The sequence below is a fragment of the Nerophis lumbriciformis genome, linkage group LG09 (assembly GCF_033978685.3).
Source record: "Nerophis lumbriciformis linkage group LG09, RoL_Nlum_v2.1, whole genome shotgun sequence".
Classification (NCBI taxonomy): Eukaryota; Metazoa; Chordata; class Actinopteri; order Syngnathiformes; family Syngnathidae; genus Nerophis; species Nerophis lumbriciformis.
Window position 1 is genome coordinate 22,961,619 of NC_084556.2, and position 19,950 is coordinate 22,981,568.

The window sequence follows — 19,950 nt, forward strand, 5'->3', positions numbered from 1 at the left end:
AGTTTTGAGTCTGCTAGGCAGATTAGTGAGCTAGATGGGTCCATAACAATGACTTGTGTTTTGTTTGATCAGCTGTTTTACTGCCGTGTGACAGGCAACGTTTGGAAACAATTAAGGAATGTAAATAAACATTTACTAAACATTTCATACCGGTCAATACTCCATCTGCAGCTTATTAAGTTAAAGTACCAATGATTGTCACACACACTAGGTGTAGCAAAATTATTCTCTGCATTTGACCCATCACCCTTGATCCTATGACGGTGTGGCTAATATATGTAAAAATATCTACAGTACTTCTACTAAAATTTGGTGGATGTGATGTAAATACCGGTGTGCTCTATAGCCCGGAAATTATGGTAATCACAAATAATAATAGTAACAATGAATTACAATTATAGAAAGAAACGACTTCCTTGTTTTCCACTGTCTGCTCTGTCATCGAGAAGTTGCAGACATTCTCAGTGTATGTTTTATGCTTGGAAAGTGTTTGTCCATCTTAAACATTCAATTATGTTTCAACACATTAATCCCTGCATGTTGGGATCATTTGTGAACTGTTGAGAGCAATCTATAGCGCTAGTGCTGATTTTTGTTGGTAAATGAGAGATATTGAAAGATTATCATTACACTTCAATATATCCCATGTAAATATTGCCTCTTTGCTTAGTCAGCATTGCAAATGAAAATCTGCTTTTAATTGTTTTACACTGGTTAAATAAAGAGTAAATAAATACATGTAAACTAGGAAGTACATGTTTATATACTACACTACCCAGAACACTTAGTGACAGTGCAATAGACAAGGACAGGAAGTAGGCAAAGCAGGAGGACCACAATTAGGATGTATGAGCAATAAATAATTGATATATTGTTACATGTTGCTGTTCTTGCTTTGTCTACCCAGGAAACAAACATACGTTGTGATTAGGCAGTTGAAGTGCAAGTTAGAACACTGCTCAGAGACAAATTTGATTGGCGAAAAATAAGCAAGGAAGTTGCAGGCTTTAGACATAGTTGCAAGGCCTGGCGCGATTGCGACATTGCGAAATCCTTGAGGGACTAAATATGTAAAATAGTTATGTGTGGAATAAACTGTAAATTTAGATTCTGGAATACACCAACATTCTCAACTGGAATTTCATGTAATTTCAATTCTACTTCCTTCAATACAAACTGGAATTGTAATTTGACTTTATGTTTGCAACCTCGGTTGAAATTGAAATTGGGAGACATTCTCAATTCAAATTAGAATTTTGCACTCGCCTGTTGTCTATATTTACATACTGTAGATTGTAGATTTAAGTTCATATGTATTGTAAATTGATATATGTCTATTGTATTTGTGTAGAGTCAGGTGTAGAGTGCATTTATATTGAAAAGCAGACAGGCACCTCTTACGTTTATGCGCGCTTGGTACTCGGCGCTGCCGGCCGAGTTGCGTGCGACGCAACGGTAGACTCCTCCATCGCGGATGAGCGGGTTGCTGACGTTGACGTGGGACACGGTCAGGCCGTCCGACTGGGTGTACTGGCTGGTCTTGTAGGTGGAGTCTCTCACTACAGGCTCGTCGTCTAGCGTCCAGGTGATGGAGGGAGGCGGGGCTCCTTTGGCCTCGCACACGAGGGAGAAAGGCTCGCCGGGGTTCACCACCCGCTCGCTGAAGGACGTCATGATACGAGGTGTACCATCTGAGAGAAAGACAAATGTATGATTTGTCATGTATTTTGTCCTAGTTATTGTCTCTTTCCTACATACCCTCGAGCAGAATGATGGAAAAGTCCTGCGCTGTGTGACCCTTGCGAGAAGCAAAGCATTGGTAGGCTCCAGAATGGAACTTCTGCGCTGCAGTGATCTGTAGTGTGTCATTGTGTTGCCCCTGGATGGAGATGTGCTGGTCGGGGAAGATGGATTCTGTGTTTCGGTACCAGCTGATGGTGTACTCGGGCGAACCTTCTACAGTGCAGGTGAAGAACAGGGTGCTGCTGATGCCAGTTTTCAGGTTCTTGGGGGACAAAGTCACTCGAAGTGGATCTGAAAGAAGAATGTATCACGAAGAAAAATTAGAGACATAAATCACAGATAATTCAACAGAGTGATATTAACACAGTATTGTATACAGTAGCATTTTTAAGTAATTCCATTCAGTAGTCTGCAATTAGGACGGGAGGATATATACATGCACATATGCAAATTGAAAAAACCCATCTCATTGTAATTTAATATATGAATATAGTGTTTTTGTGGAAAAGGTTTTGCAACACTGCAAAATAGAGTAATGCTGAACCTCATTAATTTAATATTTCACTAAAGCAATGTTTATCTTACAAGCAAATGTACATTCAGTCTATTTAGAAATACAGAAAAAGAGTGGTTTCATGATTTTTTATTTACAAAAGGTGTCAAATTGGAGATTTTGGTTATAGTTCCCTCATAAACACTCAAGGACGCAACTTTTCTCAAATGGAGGACGAGCGAATGAGCAAGTGTGAATAAAATAACACGTCCCCAGTGAAGTGTACATCACATTATTCACGTAACTCTAATTCTCAAACGATACTGAAACATTATTACCGTAATTTTTTTATATTAAAAAAAGAGAGTGATACCGAGTCCCTTGATGTCTTGATGTGTGTCACTTTAAGATAAAAAAACAAGTGACTGACACAACTGCTGTATCACTCGGCTGCGATGCGCCAAACTGTGTTTATCAGAAAACACTCTTTTCGGCTCACAGGTGACAGCTCATTGTAAATGAAGTCGAAAGAGTGGCGTGCCGCGTTTGACATAGTTTTTTTTTGTCACCATCATTGATCTAAACAGAACATAAAAAAAAAATCAGAAGTGTAACATAACTTTGATGTAACAGCACCAAATAAGGTAAATGTTCTTCTTTCCTGTATGCTATTTGTCTCACTGGCTGGAGTTGCATATTTTATATTCCTTTTTGTGCAACTTTTGCAGGTCAAATGTAGTTAGTAGATGGTGGATGACCGTTATGAAACAGCAACACAGTATCAGTGCAGTGTCAATATAGCTCGTAAGAGTGCCATACACTCACTGAGGCGTCATTTAGTTTGATCCATTCCTACCAAAAAGTAAAGGATCCTTAGAGACATAGAATATGTGGGATTAAAATGTTATGTCCTTTGGAAGTTGAAAGTTGCCATTATTGGATAGACTAAAATCATCCATGGGAATGCTTGACTTGCTTTCTTTATGTTGTTTTTAGTGTGTCATTAAAAAAATATCCTAGAATGATTCTGCACTTTAACGTGACACCAACGTTCTAATTACCATTTGACCGTGGAGTAACACACAATGTGTATTTAAATTCATAGTGGAGGCAAAAAAGGAAGTGAGAGAACAATCAACGGTGGTGACTCAATCAGTTGGACACACTCATTTAAAAAAGCAGCTGGAAATATCTCTTCACATCTATGTCCATTTGTGCGTGTATGTGCGTGTGTGTGTGTGTGTGCATGGGTGTGTATGATTGTGTACGAATGTCAGTGAGCAATATGGCAGCTGGTGGTGTGTGCTGGGGGGCATCACTGTGCCTTCCAAGCACCGCCCCATCCTGTCAAAGTCACCGAGTGGGCTACCATGATGTGCCCACTGGCAACACTGACCTCTTTGCTAGTCTCTTCCCATCTCATCTTTATTTACTTGTATACTTACACACTTTCACTTTTACTGTATCGTCCTTCCCAACTTGTATTATTGTGTTACTTTGTTCATAATGACATTCTAGTCCAGTCTTGGTGGGATGTCTGGTCACCCTGTCTTTGACCCTTGGTCTCTGGTCTACCTTCATCTTCTTCAGCCTCCTCCTCAGTGATGCTGAGTGGTGCAGGCAGCTGTGTTATGGCTTCAGTCTCAGTGAATTACAGCCCTGTCGCCCATTTTGAGAGCTGACATGTTGGGGCATCATGTACAGCTACACTCACACGTTTGTTACTGACACTCGTGTGTGTGTATGTGTGAAACCAATAGTAGAGGAGTACGTGAATGTGTTCGTCTGCCAGCCAGAAGAGACAGTGTCGTAGTCTCCCAGTGTGTGTGTGTGTGTGTGTGTGTGTGTGTGTGTGTGTGTGTGTGTGTGTGTGGATAGTGTTCACACACCTATTATGTGAAGCTGTCCAGACACTTCCTTTGAGCCGAAGCTGTTGGTGACTTCACATGCATAGTTGCCGCTGTCTTCCTGTCGCAGGTCACTGATGGTCAGGCCTGTCAAACGCCGTGTCCAGCGGGCGTCTGAGGGCAGTGGGCGGCCATCTTTTAGCCAGCGCACAGTAGGGCTGGGGTAACCTCCCGCTATGCAGGGGAGCTCGATACTCTGGCCTGCATACACTTCCCCTCCTTGGAAACTGTCCAGGATGGTGGGTGAGGACTCATTGGGGTCTGGGAAAGAAGAAGTAAAAATTACGACTACAGTTGTTATAAACACAATGTATAACCATTATATATGATAGTGTACACAATATGTGCTGTAAAAGATAATCAATGATAATCAATGAAATAATCAGGTTCGATTAATGAGGTAAGCTCAACTGAAACTGTTTAGTGATCGACCAGCGTAAGTTGAAATACTGTATTTTCTGGACCATATGGCGCAACAGATAATAAGGCGCACTGCTAATAAGCGGGTCAAGTCAGGTCTATTTTCATACAAAAGGATTATAATGCACATTTAAGTAGTAATATATATATTTTTTCTATATTTAGAACATGTCCTTTTGGGCTACATACCATGCAATGGTGGTTCTTTGGTCAAAATGTTGCACAGACTATGTTTTACAGACCGCCTTCAAGCCGCTTTCTGACCATCTCGTCATGTTGCGCCGATTTGTGGGCGTTCTTATTTACGTGCCGAGTTTTTAGCGCTTCCATAGCAAGTCTACTGACAGATATAAGTTAGAACTGTATGTTACTTTGTATTAGAAATGGCAACAGCGAAGGATGAATGTCCCACAACAAGAGTATAGAGAAAAAGAAGGATCTTATTGACTCAACACGGACTACAATGGTGGATGTGCAAAAATGTGGGACTTTTGCACATCAGCAGTTACCAGTAGGTAAGAAAAGTTGGTTTTGCATAATATTGCAAAACAAAACAGCAGATAATATGTCTCTTAATGGGTGCCATTATGGGTATACACACTATGATAATACCCTTAAGTTGAAGCACAGTAGGTCTGACTATGGTAGCAGTAATACTCGACAATCCATCAAGCAGTACGGCTTCGTAGCTTACCAAAGACGTACTAAAACATTTTGACAGATTTTAGAGCGCCGTGTGTAGTCCTCTATATTCTCAATGAAACATCAAAGTTTTGGTGTTGCATGCTGACAGGTACATCCATCCATCCATTTTCTACCGCTTATTCCCTTTGGGGTCGCGGGGGGCGCTGGAGCCTATCTCAGCTACAATCGGGAGGAAGGCGGGGTACACCCTGGACAAGTCGCCACCTCATCGCAGGGCCAACACAGATAGACAGACAACATTCACACTCACATCCACACACTAGGGCCAATTTAGTGTTACCAATCAACTTATCCCTAGGTGCATGTCTTTGGAAGTGGGAGGAAGCCGGAGTACCCGGAGGGAACCCACGCAGTCACGGGGAGGTACATGCTAGCGTAATTTATTTGAACAGGCATCAACCTCCAGTCCACACATATTGCTTATGCGTGACTGCCATCTACTGGTCACACTTATCATTACACTATGTACCAAATAAAATTGCTTTGAGGTCGGTAAGCACAACCAGAATTATTACGTACATTAGATGCATTGGTTTATAAGGCACACTGTCCATTTTTGAGAAAATGTTTGGATTTTAAGTGCGCCTTATAGTCTGAAAAATATGGTAGTAATATGTGTCCGTACAGACCATGTTTATGCGAACCAAAGTTGAAAAGTAAAATCTATTATTTTCTTCACATGCTTGGTCCACTTTTAAAGGGGGTATCACTGACCACCTAAAGCAAAAGGAGCCCACTCAGTGTATAAGCCCACCAATTAAAGACAGCTGTGTCACAAAAATGGCTTCACTACTCATCTCAAAGTAAAGCCTCCAGAGCTGCCAATTATCAGTCAGTCAGCTAGCTACAGGTGTGAAAGCTGTTAGTTTGATCGTTTTAATTTTTCTTTAGCAAATAAGCTAACAAAGCATAATGTTGCTGTTGAAATGTGAGTAATATTAGCACTGCCAAGTTAAATGGTGTGTGTAAAATGTGACAAACACAGCTCATTTGCATTAAAGCTATAGACACATAAAAATGGCTGCTTCCCAGTAAGCTTTACTAAAAGCACAGCTACATTTCACTATTAAGGCTACATTTTGGGCTAAACACTATCGCTAGTTGGCATAGCGATTGTCAGAATAAACCATCCGGTCTTACTCACTAGCAATAGCTTATTGCTATATTGAACAAAAATATATATATGCAACACTTGTTTTAGCTCCCATTTTTCATGATTTGATCTCAAAGATGTAAAACTTTTAAGAGAGACCATGACCCGATGTTGCAGCATGACAATGCACGGCCCCATGTTGCAATAATCTGTACACAATTCCAGGAAACTGAAAACATCCCAGTTCTTGCATGGCCAGCATACTCACCGGACATGTCACCCATTGAGAATGTTTGGGATGCTGTGGATTGGCGTATATGACAGTGTGTTCCAGTTACTGCCATTATCCAACAACTTTGCACAGCTATTGAAGGAGTGGACTAACATTCCTCAGGCCACAATCAACAACCTGATCAACTCTATGCGAAGGAGATGTGTTGCACTGTGTGAGACAAATGGTGGTCACACCAGATACTGACTGCTTTTCTGAACCCCCCACCCCCAACCCCTGATCCCCAATAAAGCAAAACTGTACATTTGAGTGGCCTTTTATTGTGGGCAGCCTAAGGAACACATGTGCAATAATCATGCTCTTTAATCAGCATCTTGATATGCCACAACTATGAGGTGGGATGGATTATCTTGGCAAAGAAGAAGTGCTCACTAACACAGATTTAGACAGATTTGTAAACAATATTTGAGAGGAATAGGTGTTTTGTGTTTATAGTAAAAGTTTTAGATCTTTGAGTCCAACTCATGAAAGATGCGAGCAAAAACAAAAGTGTTAATATTCATAAAATTAAAAAAATAAATAGTCGGATCGACTGTGTATTGAACTAGGAAAAGCAATTTGAGTGTAGCAGTGCTAGTCTGCACCATACAGAAGGAGGAGGAGTACATAACACCAACTAAGGATTTAGAAGTTATTTCCAAACGGCAAACATTTCCATCCATTCATTTTCATCTGCTTATCTGGGTCATGGGGGTAGCAGCCTCAGTAAGTAAGCCCAGACTTTCCGGTGTCCGTCAACCTATTCCAGTTCTACTGGAGCAACATTAAGGTGTTCCCAGATCAGCTGCGAGATATAATCCCTCCAGCGTGTCCTGGGTCTACTCCAGGGCCTTTTTCAGGCTGGGCATGCAAGAAACAACTCATTGGAAGGCGTTCAAGAGGACTAGATCCTAGAGTCACCTTAAAAGGCTACTATCGATGCGAAGGAGCAGCGACTCTACGCTGAAGTCGGCCCGGATGACAAGCTCCTTATTGTGTCCCTAGGTCACTAACCAAAGTTCCTGACTACAGGTGAGGGTAGGAACGTAAATTGGCGGACATTTATGCATAAAAATATGGAGATGCTACTGGGGGTGTGTTTGACGGAGAAGCAGCTCGAAGGAGATACTGTAGAAATCCTGCACTGTAATGACAGGTCAGACTTTGTATATTTGTTTTCCTGTTTTTAGTTTGTTTCTCTTTCATGGCTCCTCCCTTCCTTTTTTGACACGTTTTGCTGTGAGCACTGATTGAGTGCACCTGCCACGATGCGGTGATTAGGAGACTCACCTGCCGGGAGGACTAATTAGAAGGGTTTATGAACCAGTGTTGCCTGCCTTTCGGCACTGGTTTATTCTTTAATGTTCATTTGGTAGCTGCTTAAATGTAAGCTTTCAGTTTCTCCATCTGTCGACTGCCACTTCAGCCACGTCTGTGCTCCCCGTTTTTTATAATATTGCCTAGTACCTAATAGAAGGGACCTTCTGTCTGCTCATTGCCTACCTTCTCTGCATCCTGGGATCGGGCCAACAACCCCAACGATGTGGTACAATAACATGTGCATTACTACTACATAAAACTACTGTAGTTGTTTGTAGTACATTCAATCTATTGTATTGTTTTTAGACAATATATACAAGTTTTTTGTTTTTTCTAAACAGCATGTTACTGCACATATTAAAGTTGTTGTGTTTTGGAAGGGGCAAGCAAATGTTTTGAGTTATGAGCTACATCATAGAACCAATTCAACTCGTAAGTTGAGGTACTACTGTACTATTGTAGGACACCTGAGACATAATTCTTGAAAAATAGCCTAATGTGGGACCCTTAATTCTAATTAAAGAATGAGATACCCTTTTAGGCCTTCTTCACCTCAAAAGTATGCAGCACTGATTACGGATCCAATAAATTCCCTTGAATAGATTCCACAAAGAAAAAGAGAAAATCTTACCCATTACAGAGAGCCTGGCTCCATTGCTTTGGCGCGTCTCCCCGCTGTATTTATGCCTGGTAATGCACCGGTATGTGGAGAGGGCATCCTCCTTTTGAACATCTGAGATGTAAAGAGCGCCAAAGGAGGTCAGCAAGAACCTGTTACCTAAGGAAATCAGTAAAAAAAAAAAACATTAGAAAAGGAGGGACAGAAAGCTTAACATTGTATATAACAATGCTGTCCAAAACTGGAACCTTCTAAAGATGTGGAGGTGACAGCGGCACTTGCACCATTCACAGGTGAAGTGAAATGCTTACAAGGAGCTACAGCAGACATTTCATAGGTTAGCATTAGGACAGAAATAACATGTTTGCAATAACACATAGCAGAGGGATTCCACTGGCGGCCTGAAGGCCATCCGTCCTGGCAATGACACCATTGAACTGGCCCATGAGTTCAGTTCAATATTTGGGAGACAACATTTTTTGCAGCAAATTCCTAAAAACACTAGAGTGCTCCTGTTGTATAGAGGAACTTGGACCACTGTAAACACATTGGCCGATCCTTGCATTGACATTTTAACTTTGCTAGCAAACATAGAACACTGAGAACATAACTGAGGTGTTCCTCTAGACACTCCTTTAAATCCTCTCCTTTTTGGCTGTTACATATTTTTCATCATGTGGGCTATTCAACTGGTCGCCCATGAATTCAGTTCAAAAACTTGTGAGAGGCTCACATTCTTGAAGAAGGTCCCTAAAAACAGCAGAGCGCTCCTGTAACACTGACAGAATAAATAGCTCAAAATCAAATGTCTACCCCGGTCCTTAGCTTCCTGGAAATGTGGCCCCCAAAACTATTTAGTTGAAAATCCCTGACATATAGCATCTATCCTCATGTTAACTCTGAGCTGTGCTTTCTGCACTAGACCCAACAACTAGATGACCAGCATGTACACCTGGTATTTATCAGAATTGATGTTTTAGTAACAAGTGCCATAATTATTGAGTTCCAATAAAAGGCTGCGCAAACATGCTGCACTTATTCACTGCACGCTTTTGCATTCACCACAAAGTACGAGAGGATGTAAATGTTGCAATTTCACCGCAGCCTTTGTTTGCCCCCTGCAAAGAAGCCTTACAGGATAATGAGTACTTTAAGAGCGCTACTCCCACAACATTGACAAGTGGCCTGTCACAACACTTTGACACAGGCAGATAGATGGCGAGATCAGCAGGATGTGTCAAAACCACAATTTCTGTCTTTCGCAGCAGACTGAATTCATCCGATCTGCTGATTCAATCACATGATTTCACCGCGCTGTCTGTCCATCTCCAGCGAGTGGCCTGTGCATGGAATCAATCTATTTTATAGTCAACTCTCATTAGTCAACTGTCGCCCGTCATCTGAGCTGTCTCAGCTCACTTCTCTCGCACCACAGCCTCCTCCACCTCGCAGTCTCCAAGCAAAGTGGCAGACTGAGTAAAATATTAATTACTAAATCACTGTGCTCCCTCAGCTTTTATTCCTGCTTACTTGACAAGCTAACGAGAAATAGAGACAGCATATGTTAAAAGCACAAACACGGACAGACACACACATCAGTGGTGTAAAGGTATGCTATGATCACTGTCAATAGGACCCCGCGCTCCATGGGGTGCACTGTTTTGTGTGAATAAAAACCTGTAAAATTTCAATGAATTAATAACACGGCGCTTCATATGAAATCTTACAGCGAACATACTCCTAGCATATTTCTGCTCCGTCCCTGATAAGAATACAATGGCAAATTTCCCCCTGCAATTCACAAAGTCCCCCGTGGCATGCTGTGTTACTGCTGGGCTTGTAAGCGCAAGTACTGGGTTAGAATTCCAGCCGGACAGGTGTTAAAATGTGTAAATTAATGTTTCAACTTTGTTAAATTTGTTGTTTTGCGCACAAAATATATTGACAATTTATTTCCTATGTATTACTTTAGTAGTATAAAATTAAATTCAAGTTTGATTTTAAAAAGTCAAAAAATTGTTTCACATAAAAAAAAAAAAAGTGTAACACATTTTTGTAATGGGACTATGGGGGTTCAAAATGAAATTTAGTTTGGGGTCCAAATTTAGTCAGGCTGTGTACTTTGGTTTTAAAGTCACGATTAGGTTCAGTTTCAGTCCAGTAAAGGAAAAAAATGCAAAACAACTACAGTACTTAGTTTTTGTGTTTTATAGTTTTGAAAATGAAGCATGAAATAATTGCAGTCTGTGGCAGATGATTCTCTGATAATAAAATAATATAGCATACAGAAAAAATGAAAGATGTGGCGGCCACTTCGATGTGTTTTGTGCATTTCAGATGTTAAAACTAATCTGCTGTAGGCAAAAATGCTATATTATTAGCTATATATGTTATGTGTTATTGGGGACAAAGCAAATTAGTATAATATCTAATATTATATCTCATTAATAACATTTTATTTCAAGAATAAACCACAAGCCAAAAAGAAACCACCGGTGGATATGCCTGATTTTTAGGAAAGTGCACGAGTAACAGTTTGTATTATTTTATTTTCAGTAAATGATACGTCCTTATAGGTGGTAGCCTTGTTCTCTAGCTCTACTGAACAATGGCGGCGCAATACTTATTCACTTGTATTTGTCCATTTGCGTATTTCACCAGGAGGTGAAGTATCAAAGGATAATATTGAGAAGAGAGGGTTTTCCAGCTCTGGTTTCTCCTTGGCAAAAGCGCCAAAAAATATGTATACAGATACTGTTACACACATATTATGCACAGACACACACATGCACACACACTTTAGCTGCAGCATTACATGCAGCACAAAAAGTAGGCTTTTTAAAATGTTGCATAATTTTACATTGTTACATTACACTGCGACAATCTCTGCATGCTATCATAAATACACGCACTGCAAATTATTTGCCACTCACAAAGATGAACATTTTTAATTTGAGAAATTTCCCTAGTTTAAAGAGTTATTTATTTTTAGGTGTTGACTTTACATCATAATCTTAATTTTAGCATGAATATTTATTTTGTCTATTCTAGTTAAAAACTGTTAAAAAATAGAAACTAACTATTCAAATACAGAGATATGTTGGCTTTCCCTACATAGAAAATCTTGTTTAAAGATTCTGCAACATCTTGAAGATGCTTAATTTAAGAATTGCAAGTTGAATAATGTTTGTTTTCAGAATAAAATACTTATTTCTATCTTAAAATTCCTGCAGATTGCTAGATAAACAAATCTTAAATCAGGATTTCTTATCAAGTAAAATTGACTAGCTGCATGGACAGATAATTTCACACATTTAAAAAAAAAAATCAAAAATTTTGTCTTTTTATCTTTTATTTTGTCAGCTGTTTTTTGCAATGTCTAGTCTGACCTGCAATGTGACTCACTTAAATTTTCTGTAAGAAAACATCCCAAATGTCTTCTTTTAGTGAATTTAAATAAAGTAAACATGATCTTGGTATCATGTCCATCAGAGGACAACAGCCATCAGGATTGTTGTGCTTTTCATAGCACAGAGAATTAAGACCCAAACGTGGCAAAAATTACAACATGTGTTCATCTACATAAAACTCTGAACTATTAAGGCTTACTTTGGTTTACTGCACACATTTTTAAACAACATAAATGGCTCTTGAAAGAGTCCATCCATCCAGAAAGAAGCTCTTTTGCCTCTAGGAGCGCGGACATTGTTGCAATTTAGCAAGAGGTCTACTTGAGCTATAATAAAACCCATTAGTGGCAAAGAAAACATTTCTAAAGGGGAAATATCGGAATTTGTAATCATATTACAAGTACAGCACTTTAATTGTAAATTGATTGTTATTTTCTCCTTTTCATCGCCAAAAATGCAGTTGAATTTCTTTGTTTTACAAACTCTGTTGTTGACTAAACCTATCAGGCACTTGAAGGAAAACAGCTAAATAATCATTAAATTACATTTAAAAAATTACCACTGTGCTATAAGAGGTCTTCCAGTTCATTTTACATGCCCGTGACCCCACACACACGCACTGCCACAGGGACAAATAATAATAGTAACAAGGTAAATTGAATTATGAATCTGTAAGAGGAAAACAATGGAAAAAATCCAACCAGTGTCTATAAATAGGATGCACACAGTAGCCCCTTTTAGTCCACGATTGTGTGTCTGTGTGTGCACTGAATGTGAGCACGAGCGTTAGCAGCAGCCACATTTTTCCACATGCAAATGAAGGCGTCGGCGCAAAGATAACGAGGCCCATATTTCCACCTCCTCTGTGAGCCCATTATTTATTGATGTTCTGCATCTTTCCCCCACGCTTCCTCCCTCCCTCATTCCCTCCCTCCTTCCTTCACACGTTCTCCATCCTGTCCCTGTTGCTAGGGTCTTCTCACTGCCGTCCTCATTCTGTTTTGGTGTGATTTCAGCAATTATTAAAGCTCAACGTTCTACGTTATCAGAGACAAAACAGGGAAAGCACACATTGTGTAGCTGCAAGGTGGTAAGGTATGAAGTAAAGGAAGTTTACTGGAAATTAAAAAAAACAAAAACTATTAATATTTAGTTGCTAAATAATAACAAGGTATTTCCTATTTCGTAACCATTCAAACAAACATGCAGTCCTATTTTTTTTTATTTTTGTTGGTGCATAACGTTTAGCCAAACCTTTATGTCTCAGATAAAAAAAACATTTTAAAGTACTTACAATTACCAGGAGTATGAGTACAAGCAAATTTGTGGTACAATTGACAGCTTCTGTACCTTTGACTGAACAATGTAAGAAGCTATTTCAAGCTACAAATTATTCAGATGTCCATACTTGTCGAACAAGTGCACTTTGGCTGACAGGCCAGTTGTAAATACTCTGGTCTATTAAAGAGTTTACGCTTATTTTACAGATGTCCACAATGCATTTATTGCTCTTGCTTGCACTGTAGAACACTGACACACTATGAAAACTATAAATTAATCAAACGTTATTTGTAAAGCCCCTTACATCAGCTACAGCTGACCCAAAGTGCTAGACGGCAGTGCAAAAAAGACAGAGCTTAAAATAGGAGGACATAATAAATATAATAACACAATAGAAAACTAAGTTAAAATTCATGAAAGTGTCATCGTAATTTTAAGTACCAAATACAGTATGTTTTAAGTTTAGTCTTGAACAAATGTACATATGTGATGGTTCATACTATTCCAAAGTCTGGGACCAACTACAGAAAAAGACCTAGAGTTTATATCTGGACCGAAGAACCTCCAGCTGTTGTTGGTTGACAGACCATACATCTCAAACGGGGCGATGGACGTTTAAGAGTTCCCACAAGTAAAATAGAGAACTGGAGCAGTACCATTAACTGCCTTAAAGACATTAAAAGTTTAAAATCAACTCTAAAACAGACTAGAAGCTAGTGCATAGATTGCAAAACTGGAGTTATGTGTCGAGTGTGCAGCATTTTGTACCAGCTGAAGACGATTTATGGAAAACTGGGTAAGACCAACATACAGAGTGAGAACTGATTAAAGCATGGGTATCCATTTCAAGATCTCGTTTGTTGACAAATGGCTTTTTTTCAGTCAGAAAGCACAACTGACAAAAACTCTCTCTAACAACAAAGTCAATTTGTTTGGCAATATTCAGATTGTTGTCCAGATTAACACCCTGATTCTTTACCACAGGTTTGCAGTAGTGGGCAAAGAACCCCAGCATTAAGGAGAATAATAATACATTTGACCTATAGGGCGCCTTACGAGGCACCCAAGGACACCTTACAAAAACAAAATAATAAAATCAAAATAACAACAACAACAAAGACATAACATTTACAGTGGCTAAGCAGTCAGGAATAGGTGTGCTTTGAGTCTTGATTTAAAAAGGGAAATTGAGTCCATATTGCAAAGTTCTGGTGGTAGTGAGCTCCAAAGATGAGGGGCTGAGCGGCTGAAGGCTCGGGCCCCCATGGTGGATAGTCTATATAAGGGGACAGTGAGATGGAGGAATGACGAAGATCTTAGGGAACGTGAGGGCATGGCGACGTGGAGCAGGTCAGAAAGATATGATGGGGAAATGTTATAGATAGCTTTGAAAGTGAGGAGAATTATTCAAAATTGGATACGGCGTTTGATGGGTAGCCAGTGGAGTTGCTGCAGAACAGGGGTGATGTGCTGAATTGAAGGGGTTCTGGTGATTATCTGGGCAGCAGAGTTCTGGAGAAGCGGAAGTTTGTAAAGTAACTTTTGAGGGAGACCAAACAGGAGAGATTTGCTATAGTCCAGGCGAGAGGTGACAAGACTATGAACCAGTATGGCAGCAGTATGTGGGATCAGGGATGAGCTAAGGTCATTACTACTACTCAGTGGCCTAGTGGTTAGAGTGTCCGTCCTGAGATCGGTAGGTTGGGAGTTCAAATCCCGGCCGAGTCATACCAAAGACTATAAAAATGGGACCCATTACCTCCCTGCTTGGCACTCAGCATCAAGGGTTGGAATTGGGGGTTAAATCACCAAAATGATTCCCGGGCGCAGCCACCGCTGCTGCCCACTGCTCCCCTCACCTCCCAGGGGGTGATCAAGGGTGATGGGTCAAATGCAGAGAATAATTTTGCCACACCTAGTGTGTGTGTGACAATCATTGGTACTTTAACTTTTTAACTTTAACTTTAATATTGCGTGGATGAAATTAAGCAGACCCGGTAATGTTGTTTATGTGGGCTTGAAAAGGGAGTGTGCTGTCGAGGATGACACCCAGACTCTTAACTTGGGTGGAGGGTGAGACGGAGGAATTGCCGAGAGTGATGGACAAGCTGTTGGTTTTGGCTACAATGGCTTTTGTACCTACAAGTAAGATTTTGATTTTATTACTGTTGAGTTGGATGAAATTTGATGAGAACCACTGCTTGAGTTCATTGAGGCAGTCTGTAAGGGAGGAAGGAGGAAGAGAAGTAGTGGGTTGGGTAGAGAGGTATGGGTATCATCCACATAACAGTGAAAATCTATTTTAAATTTACAGAAAATGTTGCCAAAAGGTAGATAGTAGATTATGAAAAATAGAGGACACAGTACAGAGCCCTGGTGCACACCAGAGGAAACGGGAGACACAGGGTATTTGGATGAACATAGTTTAACAAGTGAGTGCGGTCGGAGAGATATGATCTAAACCAGGAGTAGGGAACCTATGGCTCTAGAGCCAGATGTGGCTCTTTTGATGACTGCATCTGGCTCTCAGATAAATCTTAGCTGACATTGCTTAACACGATAAGTAATGAATAATTCACTGGTAATCACAGTGTTAAAAATAACGTTCAAAATATAAAACATTCTCATGCAATTTAATCCATCCATCTGTTTTCTACCGCACCTGTTCAAGAAGTCGCATTAATGGTAAGAGGTATTTTATTTATTATTGGTTAGCTTCAGAATAACAATGTTATTAAAAAGAATAAGAGACTTGTTATACTACTAAAAATACTAAAAATGTTGGTCTTACTTAAAAATGCACGCATTTAGTTGTATTCAGTGTTAAAAATTATTATATGGCTCTCACGGAAATACATTTTAAAATATTCAGCTTTCATGGCTCTCTCAGCCAAAAAGGGTTTGAGTTTGAGTTTGAGTTTGAGTTTATTTCGAACATGCAAGCATACATGATACATCACAATTTCCAGTTTCTCTTTTCAACATGTTGGAAAAGGAGTAGGAAGAAGCAGAGCTTATTTAATCCTACCCCTTTTCTTTTGCATAACAGTTGCTAAAACTTTTGTTCACTTCCTGTTCTCAATTTATTCACAATATACTCCATAAGTAATCACAATAAAAATAAATAAATAAATAATAATTGGTGAAGTAAGTTATATTTCATATGATGAGATAAGTAAGATTATTTTGAGAGTGAAAGAATGGATTATCATGGTTCTTCTTCTTTGTAATTTGTAAACACTTCAAGTTTGAAGAGTTTCTTGAAGTGGATCATATTATCAATCAATCAATTAATCAATCAATCAATGTTTATTTATATAGCCCTAAATCACAAGTGTCTCAAAGGGCTGCACAAGCCACAACGACATCCTCGGTACAGAGCCCACATAAGGGCAAGGAAAAACTCACCCCAGTGGGACGTCGATGTGAATGACTATGAGAAACCTTGGAGAGGACATTAGTACATTGTTTGATTGCTTTGCTTAATCCATTCCATAATTTAATTCCACATACTGATATACTGAAGGTCTACTCAGTGGCCTAGTGGCTAGAGTGTCCGTCCTGAGATCGGTAGGTTGGGAGTTCAAACCCCGGCCGAGTCATACCAAAGACTATAAAAATGGGACCCATTACCTCCCTGCTTGGCACTCAGCATCAAGGGTTGGAATTGGGGGTTAAATCACCAAAAATGATTCCCGGGCGCAGCCACCGCTGCTGCCCACTGCTCCCCTCACCTCCCAGGGGGTGATCAAGGGTGATGGGTCAAATGCAGAGAATAATTTCGCCACACCTAGTGTGTGTGTGACAATCATTGGTACTTTAACTTTAACTTTAACTTTAAGTGTTGTACGTGCGTACAAATGTTTTAAATTACATTTTTCTCTAAGATTATATTTCCCGACCTCTGATCCAAACCAATGAAGGGGTGTGTTTGTGATGCCAATATTGTGAAGTCTATTTGGGAGGACAGTGTGTGAAATGGTATTGAAGGCTGCAGTGACACCTAAAAGGATGAAGATAGTGAGAAGACCAGAATCAGCTGCCAGGAGGAGATAGTTTGTGATTTTTACGAGTGCTGTTTCAGTGCTGAGCAGGGGGCGGAAAACCAAACTGGAATTGTTCATATAGGTTATCTCACAGTAAGTGGAAGTGAAGCTGGGAGGAGACAGTTTTTTGAAGGATTTTTTAATTAAATGGTAGATTTGAAAAGGGACGAAGATTATTACAATTATTTGGATCTAAGTCAGGTTTTGTCAGAATTGGTGAAATGGCTGCTGTTTTGAAAGCTGAGGAAACAATTCCAGTGGTGAGAGAAGAATGGATGATATTCGTGATGAGGTGGATCAGTGAGGGGAGGCAGACTTTCACCAAAGAAGTTGGGAGGGGATCTAAATGACAGGCGGATGGCTTGGATCGATGGATAAGTGCAGTAATGTCCAACTGAGAAGCCAGTGAAAACGAGAAAATGAATGGATGAGGGAGGCAGGGAGGGTGTACTGTAGCTGAGGGAAAGGAAGTTGCTGGTGAATCTTGGTAATTTTGGAATTGAAAAATTGCATAAGGGAACAACAAAAAACGGACGAGTCCATTTGAGAGCAAAGTGAATGCGGTGGGTTTGTTATTTTGGCGAGAAGAGAAAAAAGTATTAAGGAGTTGCCTTCATTAGAACTGATTAAAGATGTATAGTGGGATGATTTGGTGTTGTTCAGACAGTCTTTGTAATGTTGAAGGTATTGGATGTACATGTCCTTGTGTATAGTGGGTCCAGTTTTTTGTAGCGACGTTCAAGTTGGCGTCTCTTGGTTTTTAATTTGCGCAATGTGGCAGTAAACCAGGGTGCAGAGTTGGTGAAAGAGACAGTTCTCTCTTTCACTGGAGCCAGCAAGTAGATGATGAAAATTATTGTAGTAAGTGACCAGTTCATCGGCAGAGGAAAGAGAGTCTATCCTGGGGAGGTTGTCAATGGTGGTGGAAAGAGCGTCAGAGTTGATGTCCTTGATTGTGCGAGAACAAATATTACGGGGAAAGGTAATTATAGAAAAACTTAATTTGACAGTGAAAGATACCAGCAGGTGATCGGAGTAGGGTAGTGAATTGGAAGTTGCATTGAAAACATTTACACCTGAACAGCAAACCATATTAATAAGCGTGTGTCCTTTACAGTGAGTGGGGAAGTTGATGTTCTGCTGCAGACCAAAGCTTTGGAGACAGGATGAAAAATCACTGGAGATTGTATTACTAGTGCTGTCCATGTGAAAATGTAAATCCCCCAGCAGTACAATAATAGGGGGAAGTGAAGAAAGATGACTGAGAAAAGCAGAAAAATCACTTATAAAATCTTTGTTATATTTTGGTGGTCGGTACACTGCAGCAATGATTGTGGGAGTAGGTCCAGATATTTGCAAAACTGTGGATTCAAAGGAGCAGAAGGTGGGAGAAGACTCCGACCAGTGAGACTTTCAACTTCTCGCAACAGATTATCGAGAGGTTTGGAAGTGTTAACAAACTCGGGAGGAGTTGCGTCGTTAAGGTCTGTGAAATCATTGAGGTGTTGGCATGTTTCTGTTAGTCAAATTAAGTCCAGTTTATGGTCAGTAGGGAGATCCTGGATGAGCTGACCTTTGCTTGTGAGTGAGCGGATGTTAAGAAGACCGAAGATGGCGCTAGCACTGTAATTTTAATGGCTTGGGTTAGCTGACCTAGCTAGGCAGGCTAACACTTTGTGGTTGACTCCCAGGCCAATGTTCCGTGGCGGGCGGCAAGTTTTTGACCAAATAGATTTCATTGGCATGTTGTCACTGTGCTGGGGGTTTCTGCGGGACCCACCGTGGATGTACCTTCGGCAGGGCTGGTAAGCTATGTCAGGGTGACGATGAAGCGTCATTGGCTGCGGACGAAACAACCGAGAACGGAGTTGCAGGAACTCAGCAATAGAATATTGGATATGAGCAGTCACCGGAGAGTGGACATTGATCATATAACCCGCCAATACAACTCAAACACCTGCACAACACACTCAATCCCACAGCCCAAAGTACCGTTCACCTCCCCAAAGTTCATACAGCACATATATTTCCCCAAAGTCCCCAAAGTTACGTACGTGAGACTTTTTGAGACTTTTATTAGTAGGTTGCACAGTGAAGTACATATTCCATACAATTGACCACTAAATGGTAACACCCGAATACGTTTTTCAACTTGTTTAAATTGATTCATGATACAGATATATATAGATATATACTATCATATATACTATCATCATAATACAGTCATCACACAAGATAATCATCAGGGTGCTGCGGGGCATTAAACTGCATGCGTTTCTCACTCTTTCCTGTCTCTCCTTCTCACAGAGACTTTAAAACAAGCGCACCTTCTTACATACTGTCACGTGAGCAACGTCACAGGCTCCCGCGGAGCGAGAGGTAGCAACATGGTAACGTTAGCTGTGATGCTAACAGCTAACGGTGTGGTTTGAGTGGTAATACAAGAGAAAGAAAGTGCAAATCTGGTAACAAATGGAGAAATGGAGGAAGAATTAATTCCCAAGAAAAACAGCACGGGGTCCATCGTCTGACGGTGGTTTGGCTTCAAGCGGGAATATGTCTTTACATCATGTCAACATCTCCGTTCGGTGCCACACCAACTAAATGCTGAAGCAACTATTTCCACTTCAACACCGTAGGAC

At 40.3% G+C, this 19,950-nt stretch overlaps 1 protein-coding gene across 2 annotated transcripts in view; it reads right to left on the reverse strand.

Annotated features, from left to right (window-relative positions):
• LOC133607068 (cell adhesion molecule DSCAML1-like) overlaps window positions 1-19,950 on the reverse strand; it is a 135,135-nt gene that overhangs the window by 43,154 nt on the left and 72,031 nt on the right. The window contains exons 4-7 of one of the 2 annotated variants that reach the window (XM_061961527.2): window positions 8,584-8,730; window positions 4,126-4,404; window positions 1,759-2,034; window positions 1,395-1,691 (exon numbers count right to left, since the gene is read on the reverse strand). In XM_061961527.2, the coding sequence (XP_061817511.2) occupies window positions 1,395-1,691; window positions 1,759-2,034; window positions 4,126-4,404; window positions 8,584-8,730 (999 nt within the window). Of the gene's footprint in view, window positions 1-1,394; window positions 1,692-1,758; window positions 2,035-4,125; window positions 4,405-8,583; window positions 8,731-19,950 lie in introns of those variants that run through there. The other variant, XM_072913815.1, reaches the window with a different exon arrangement.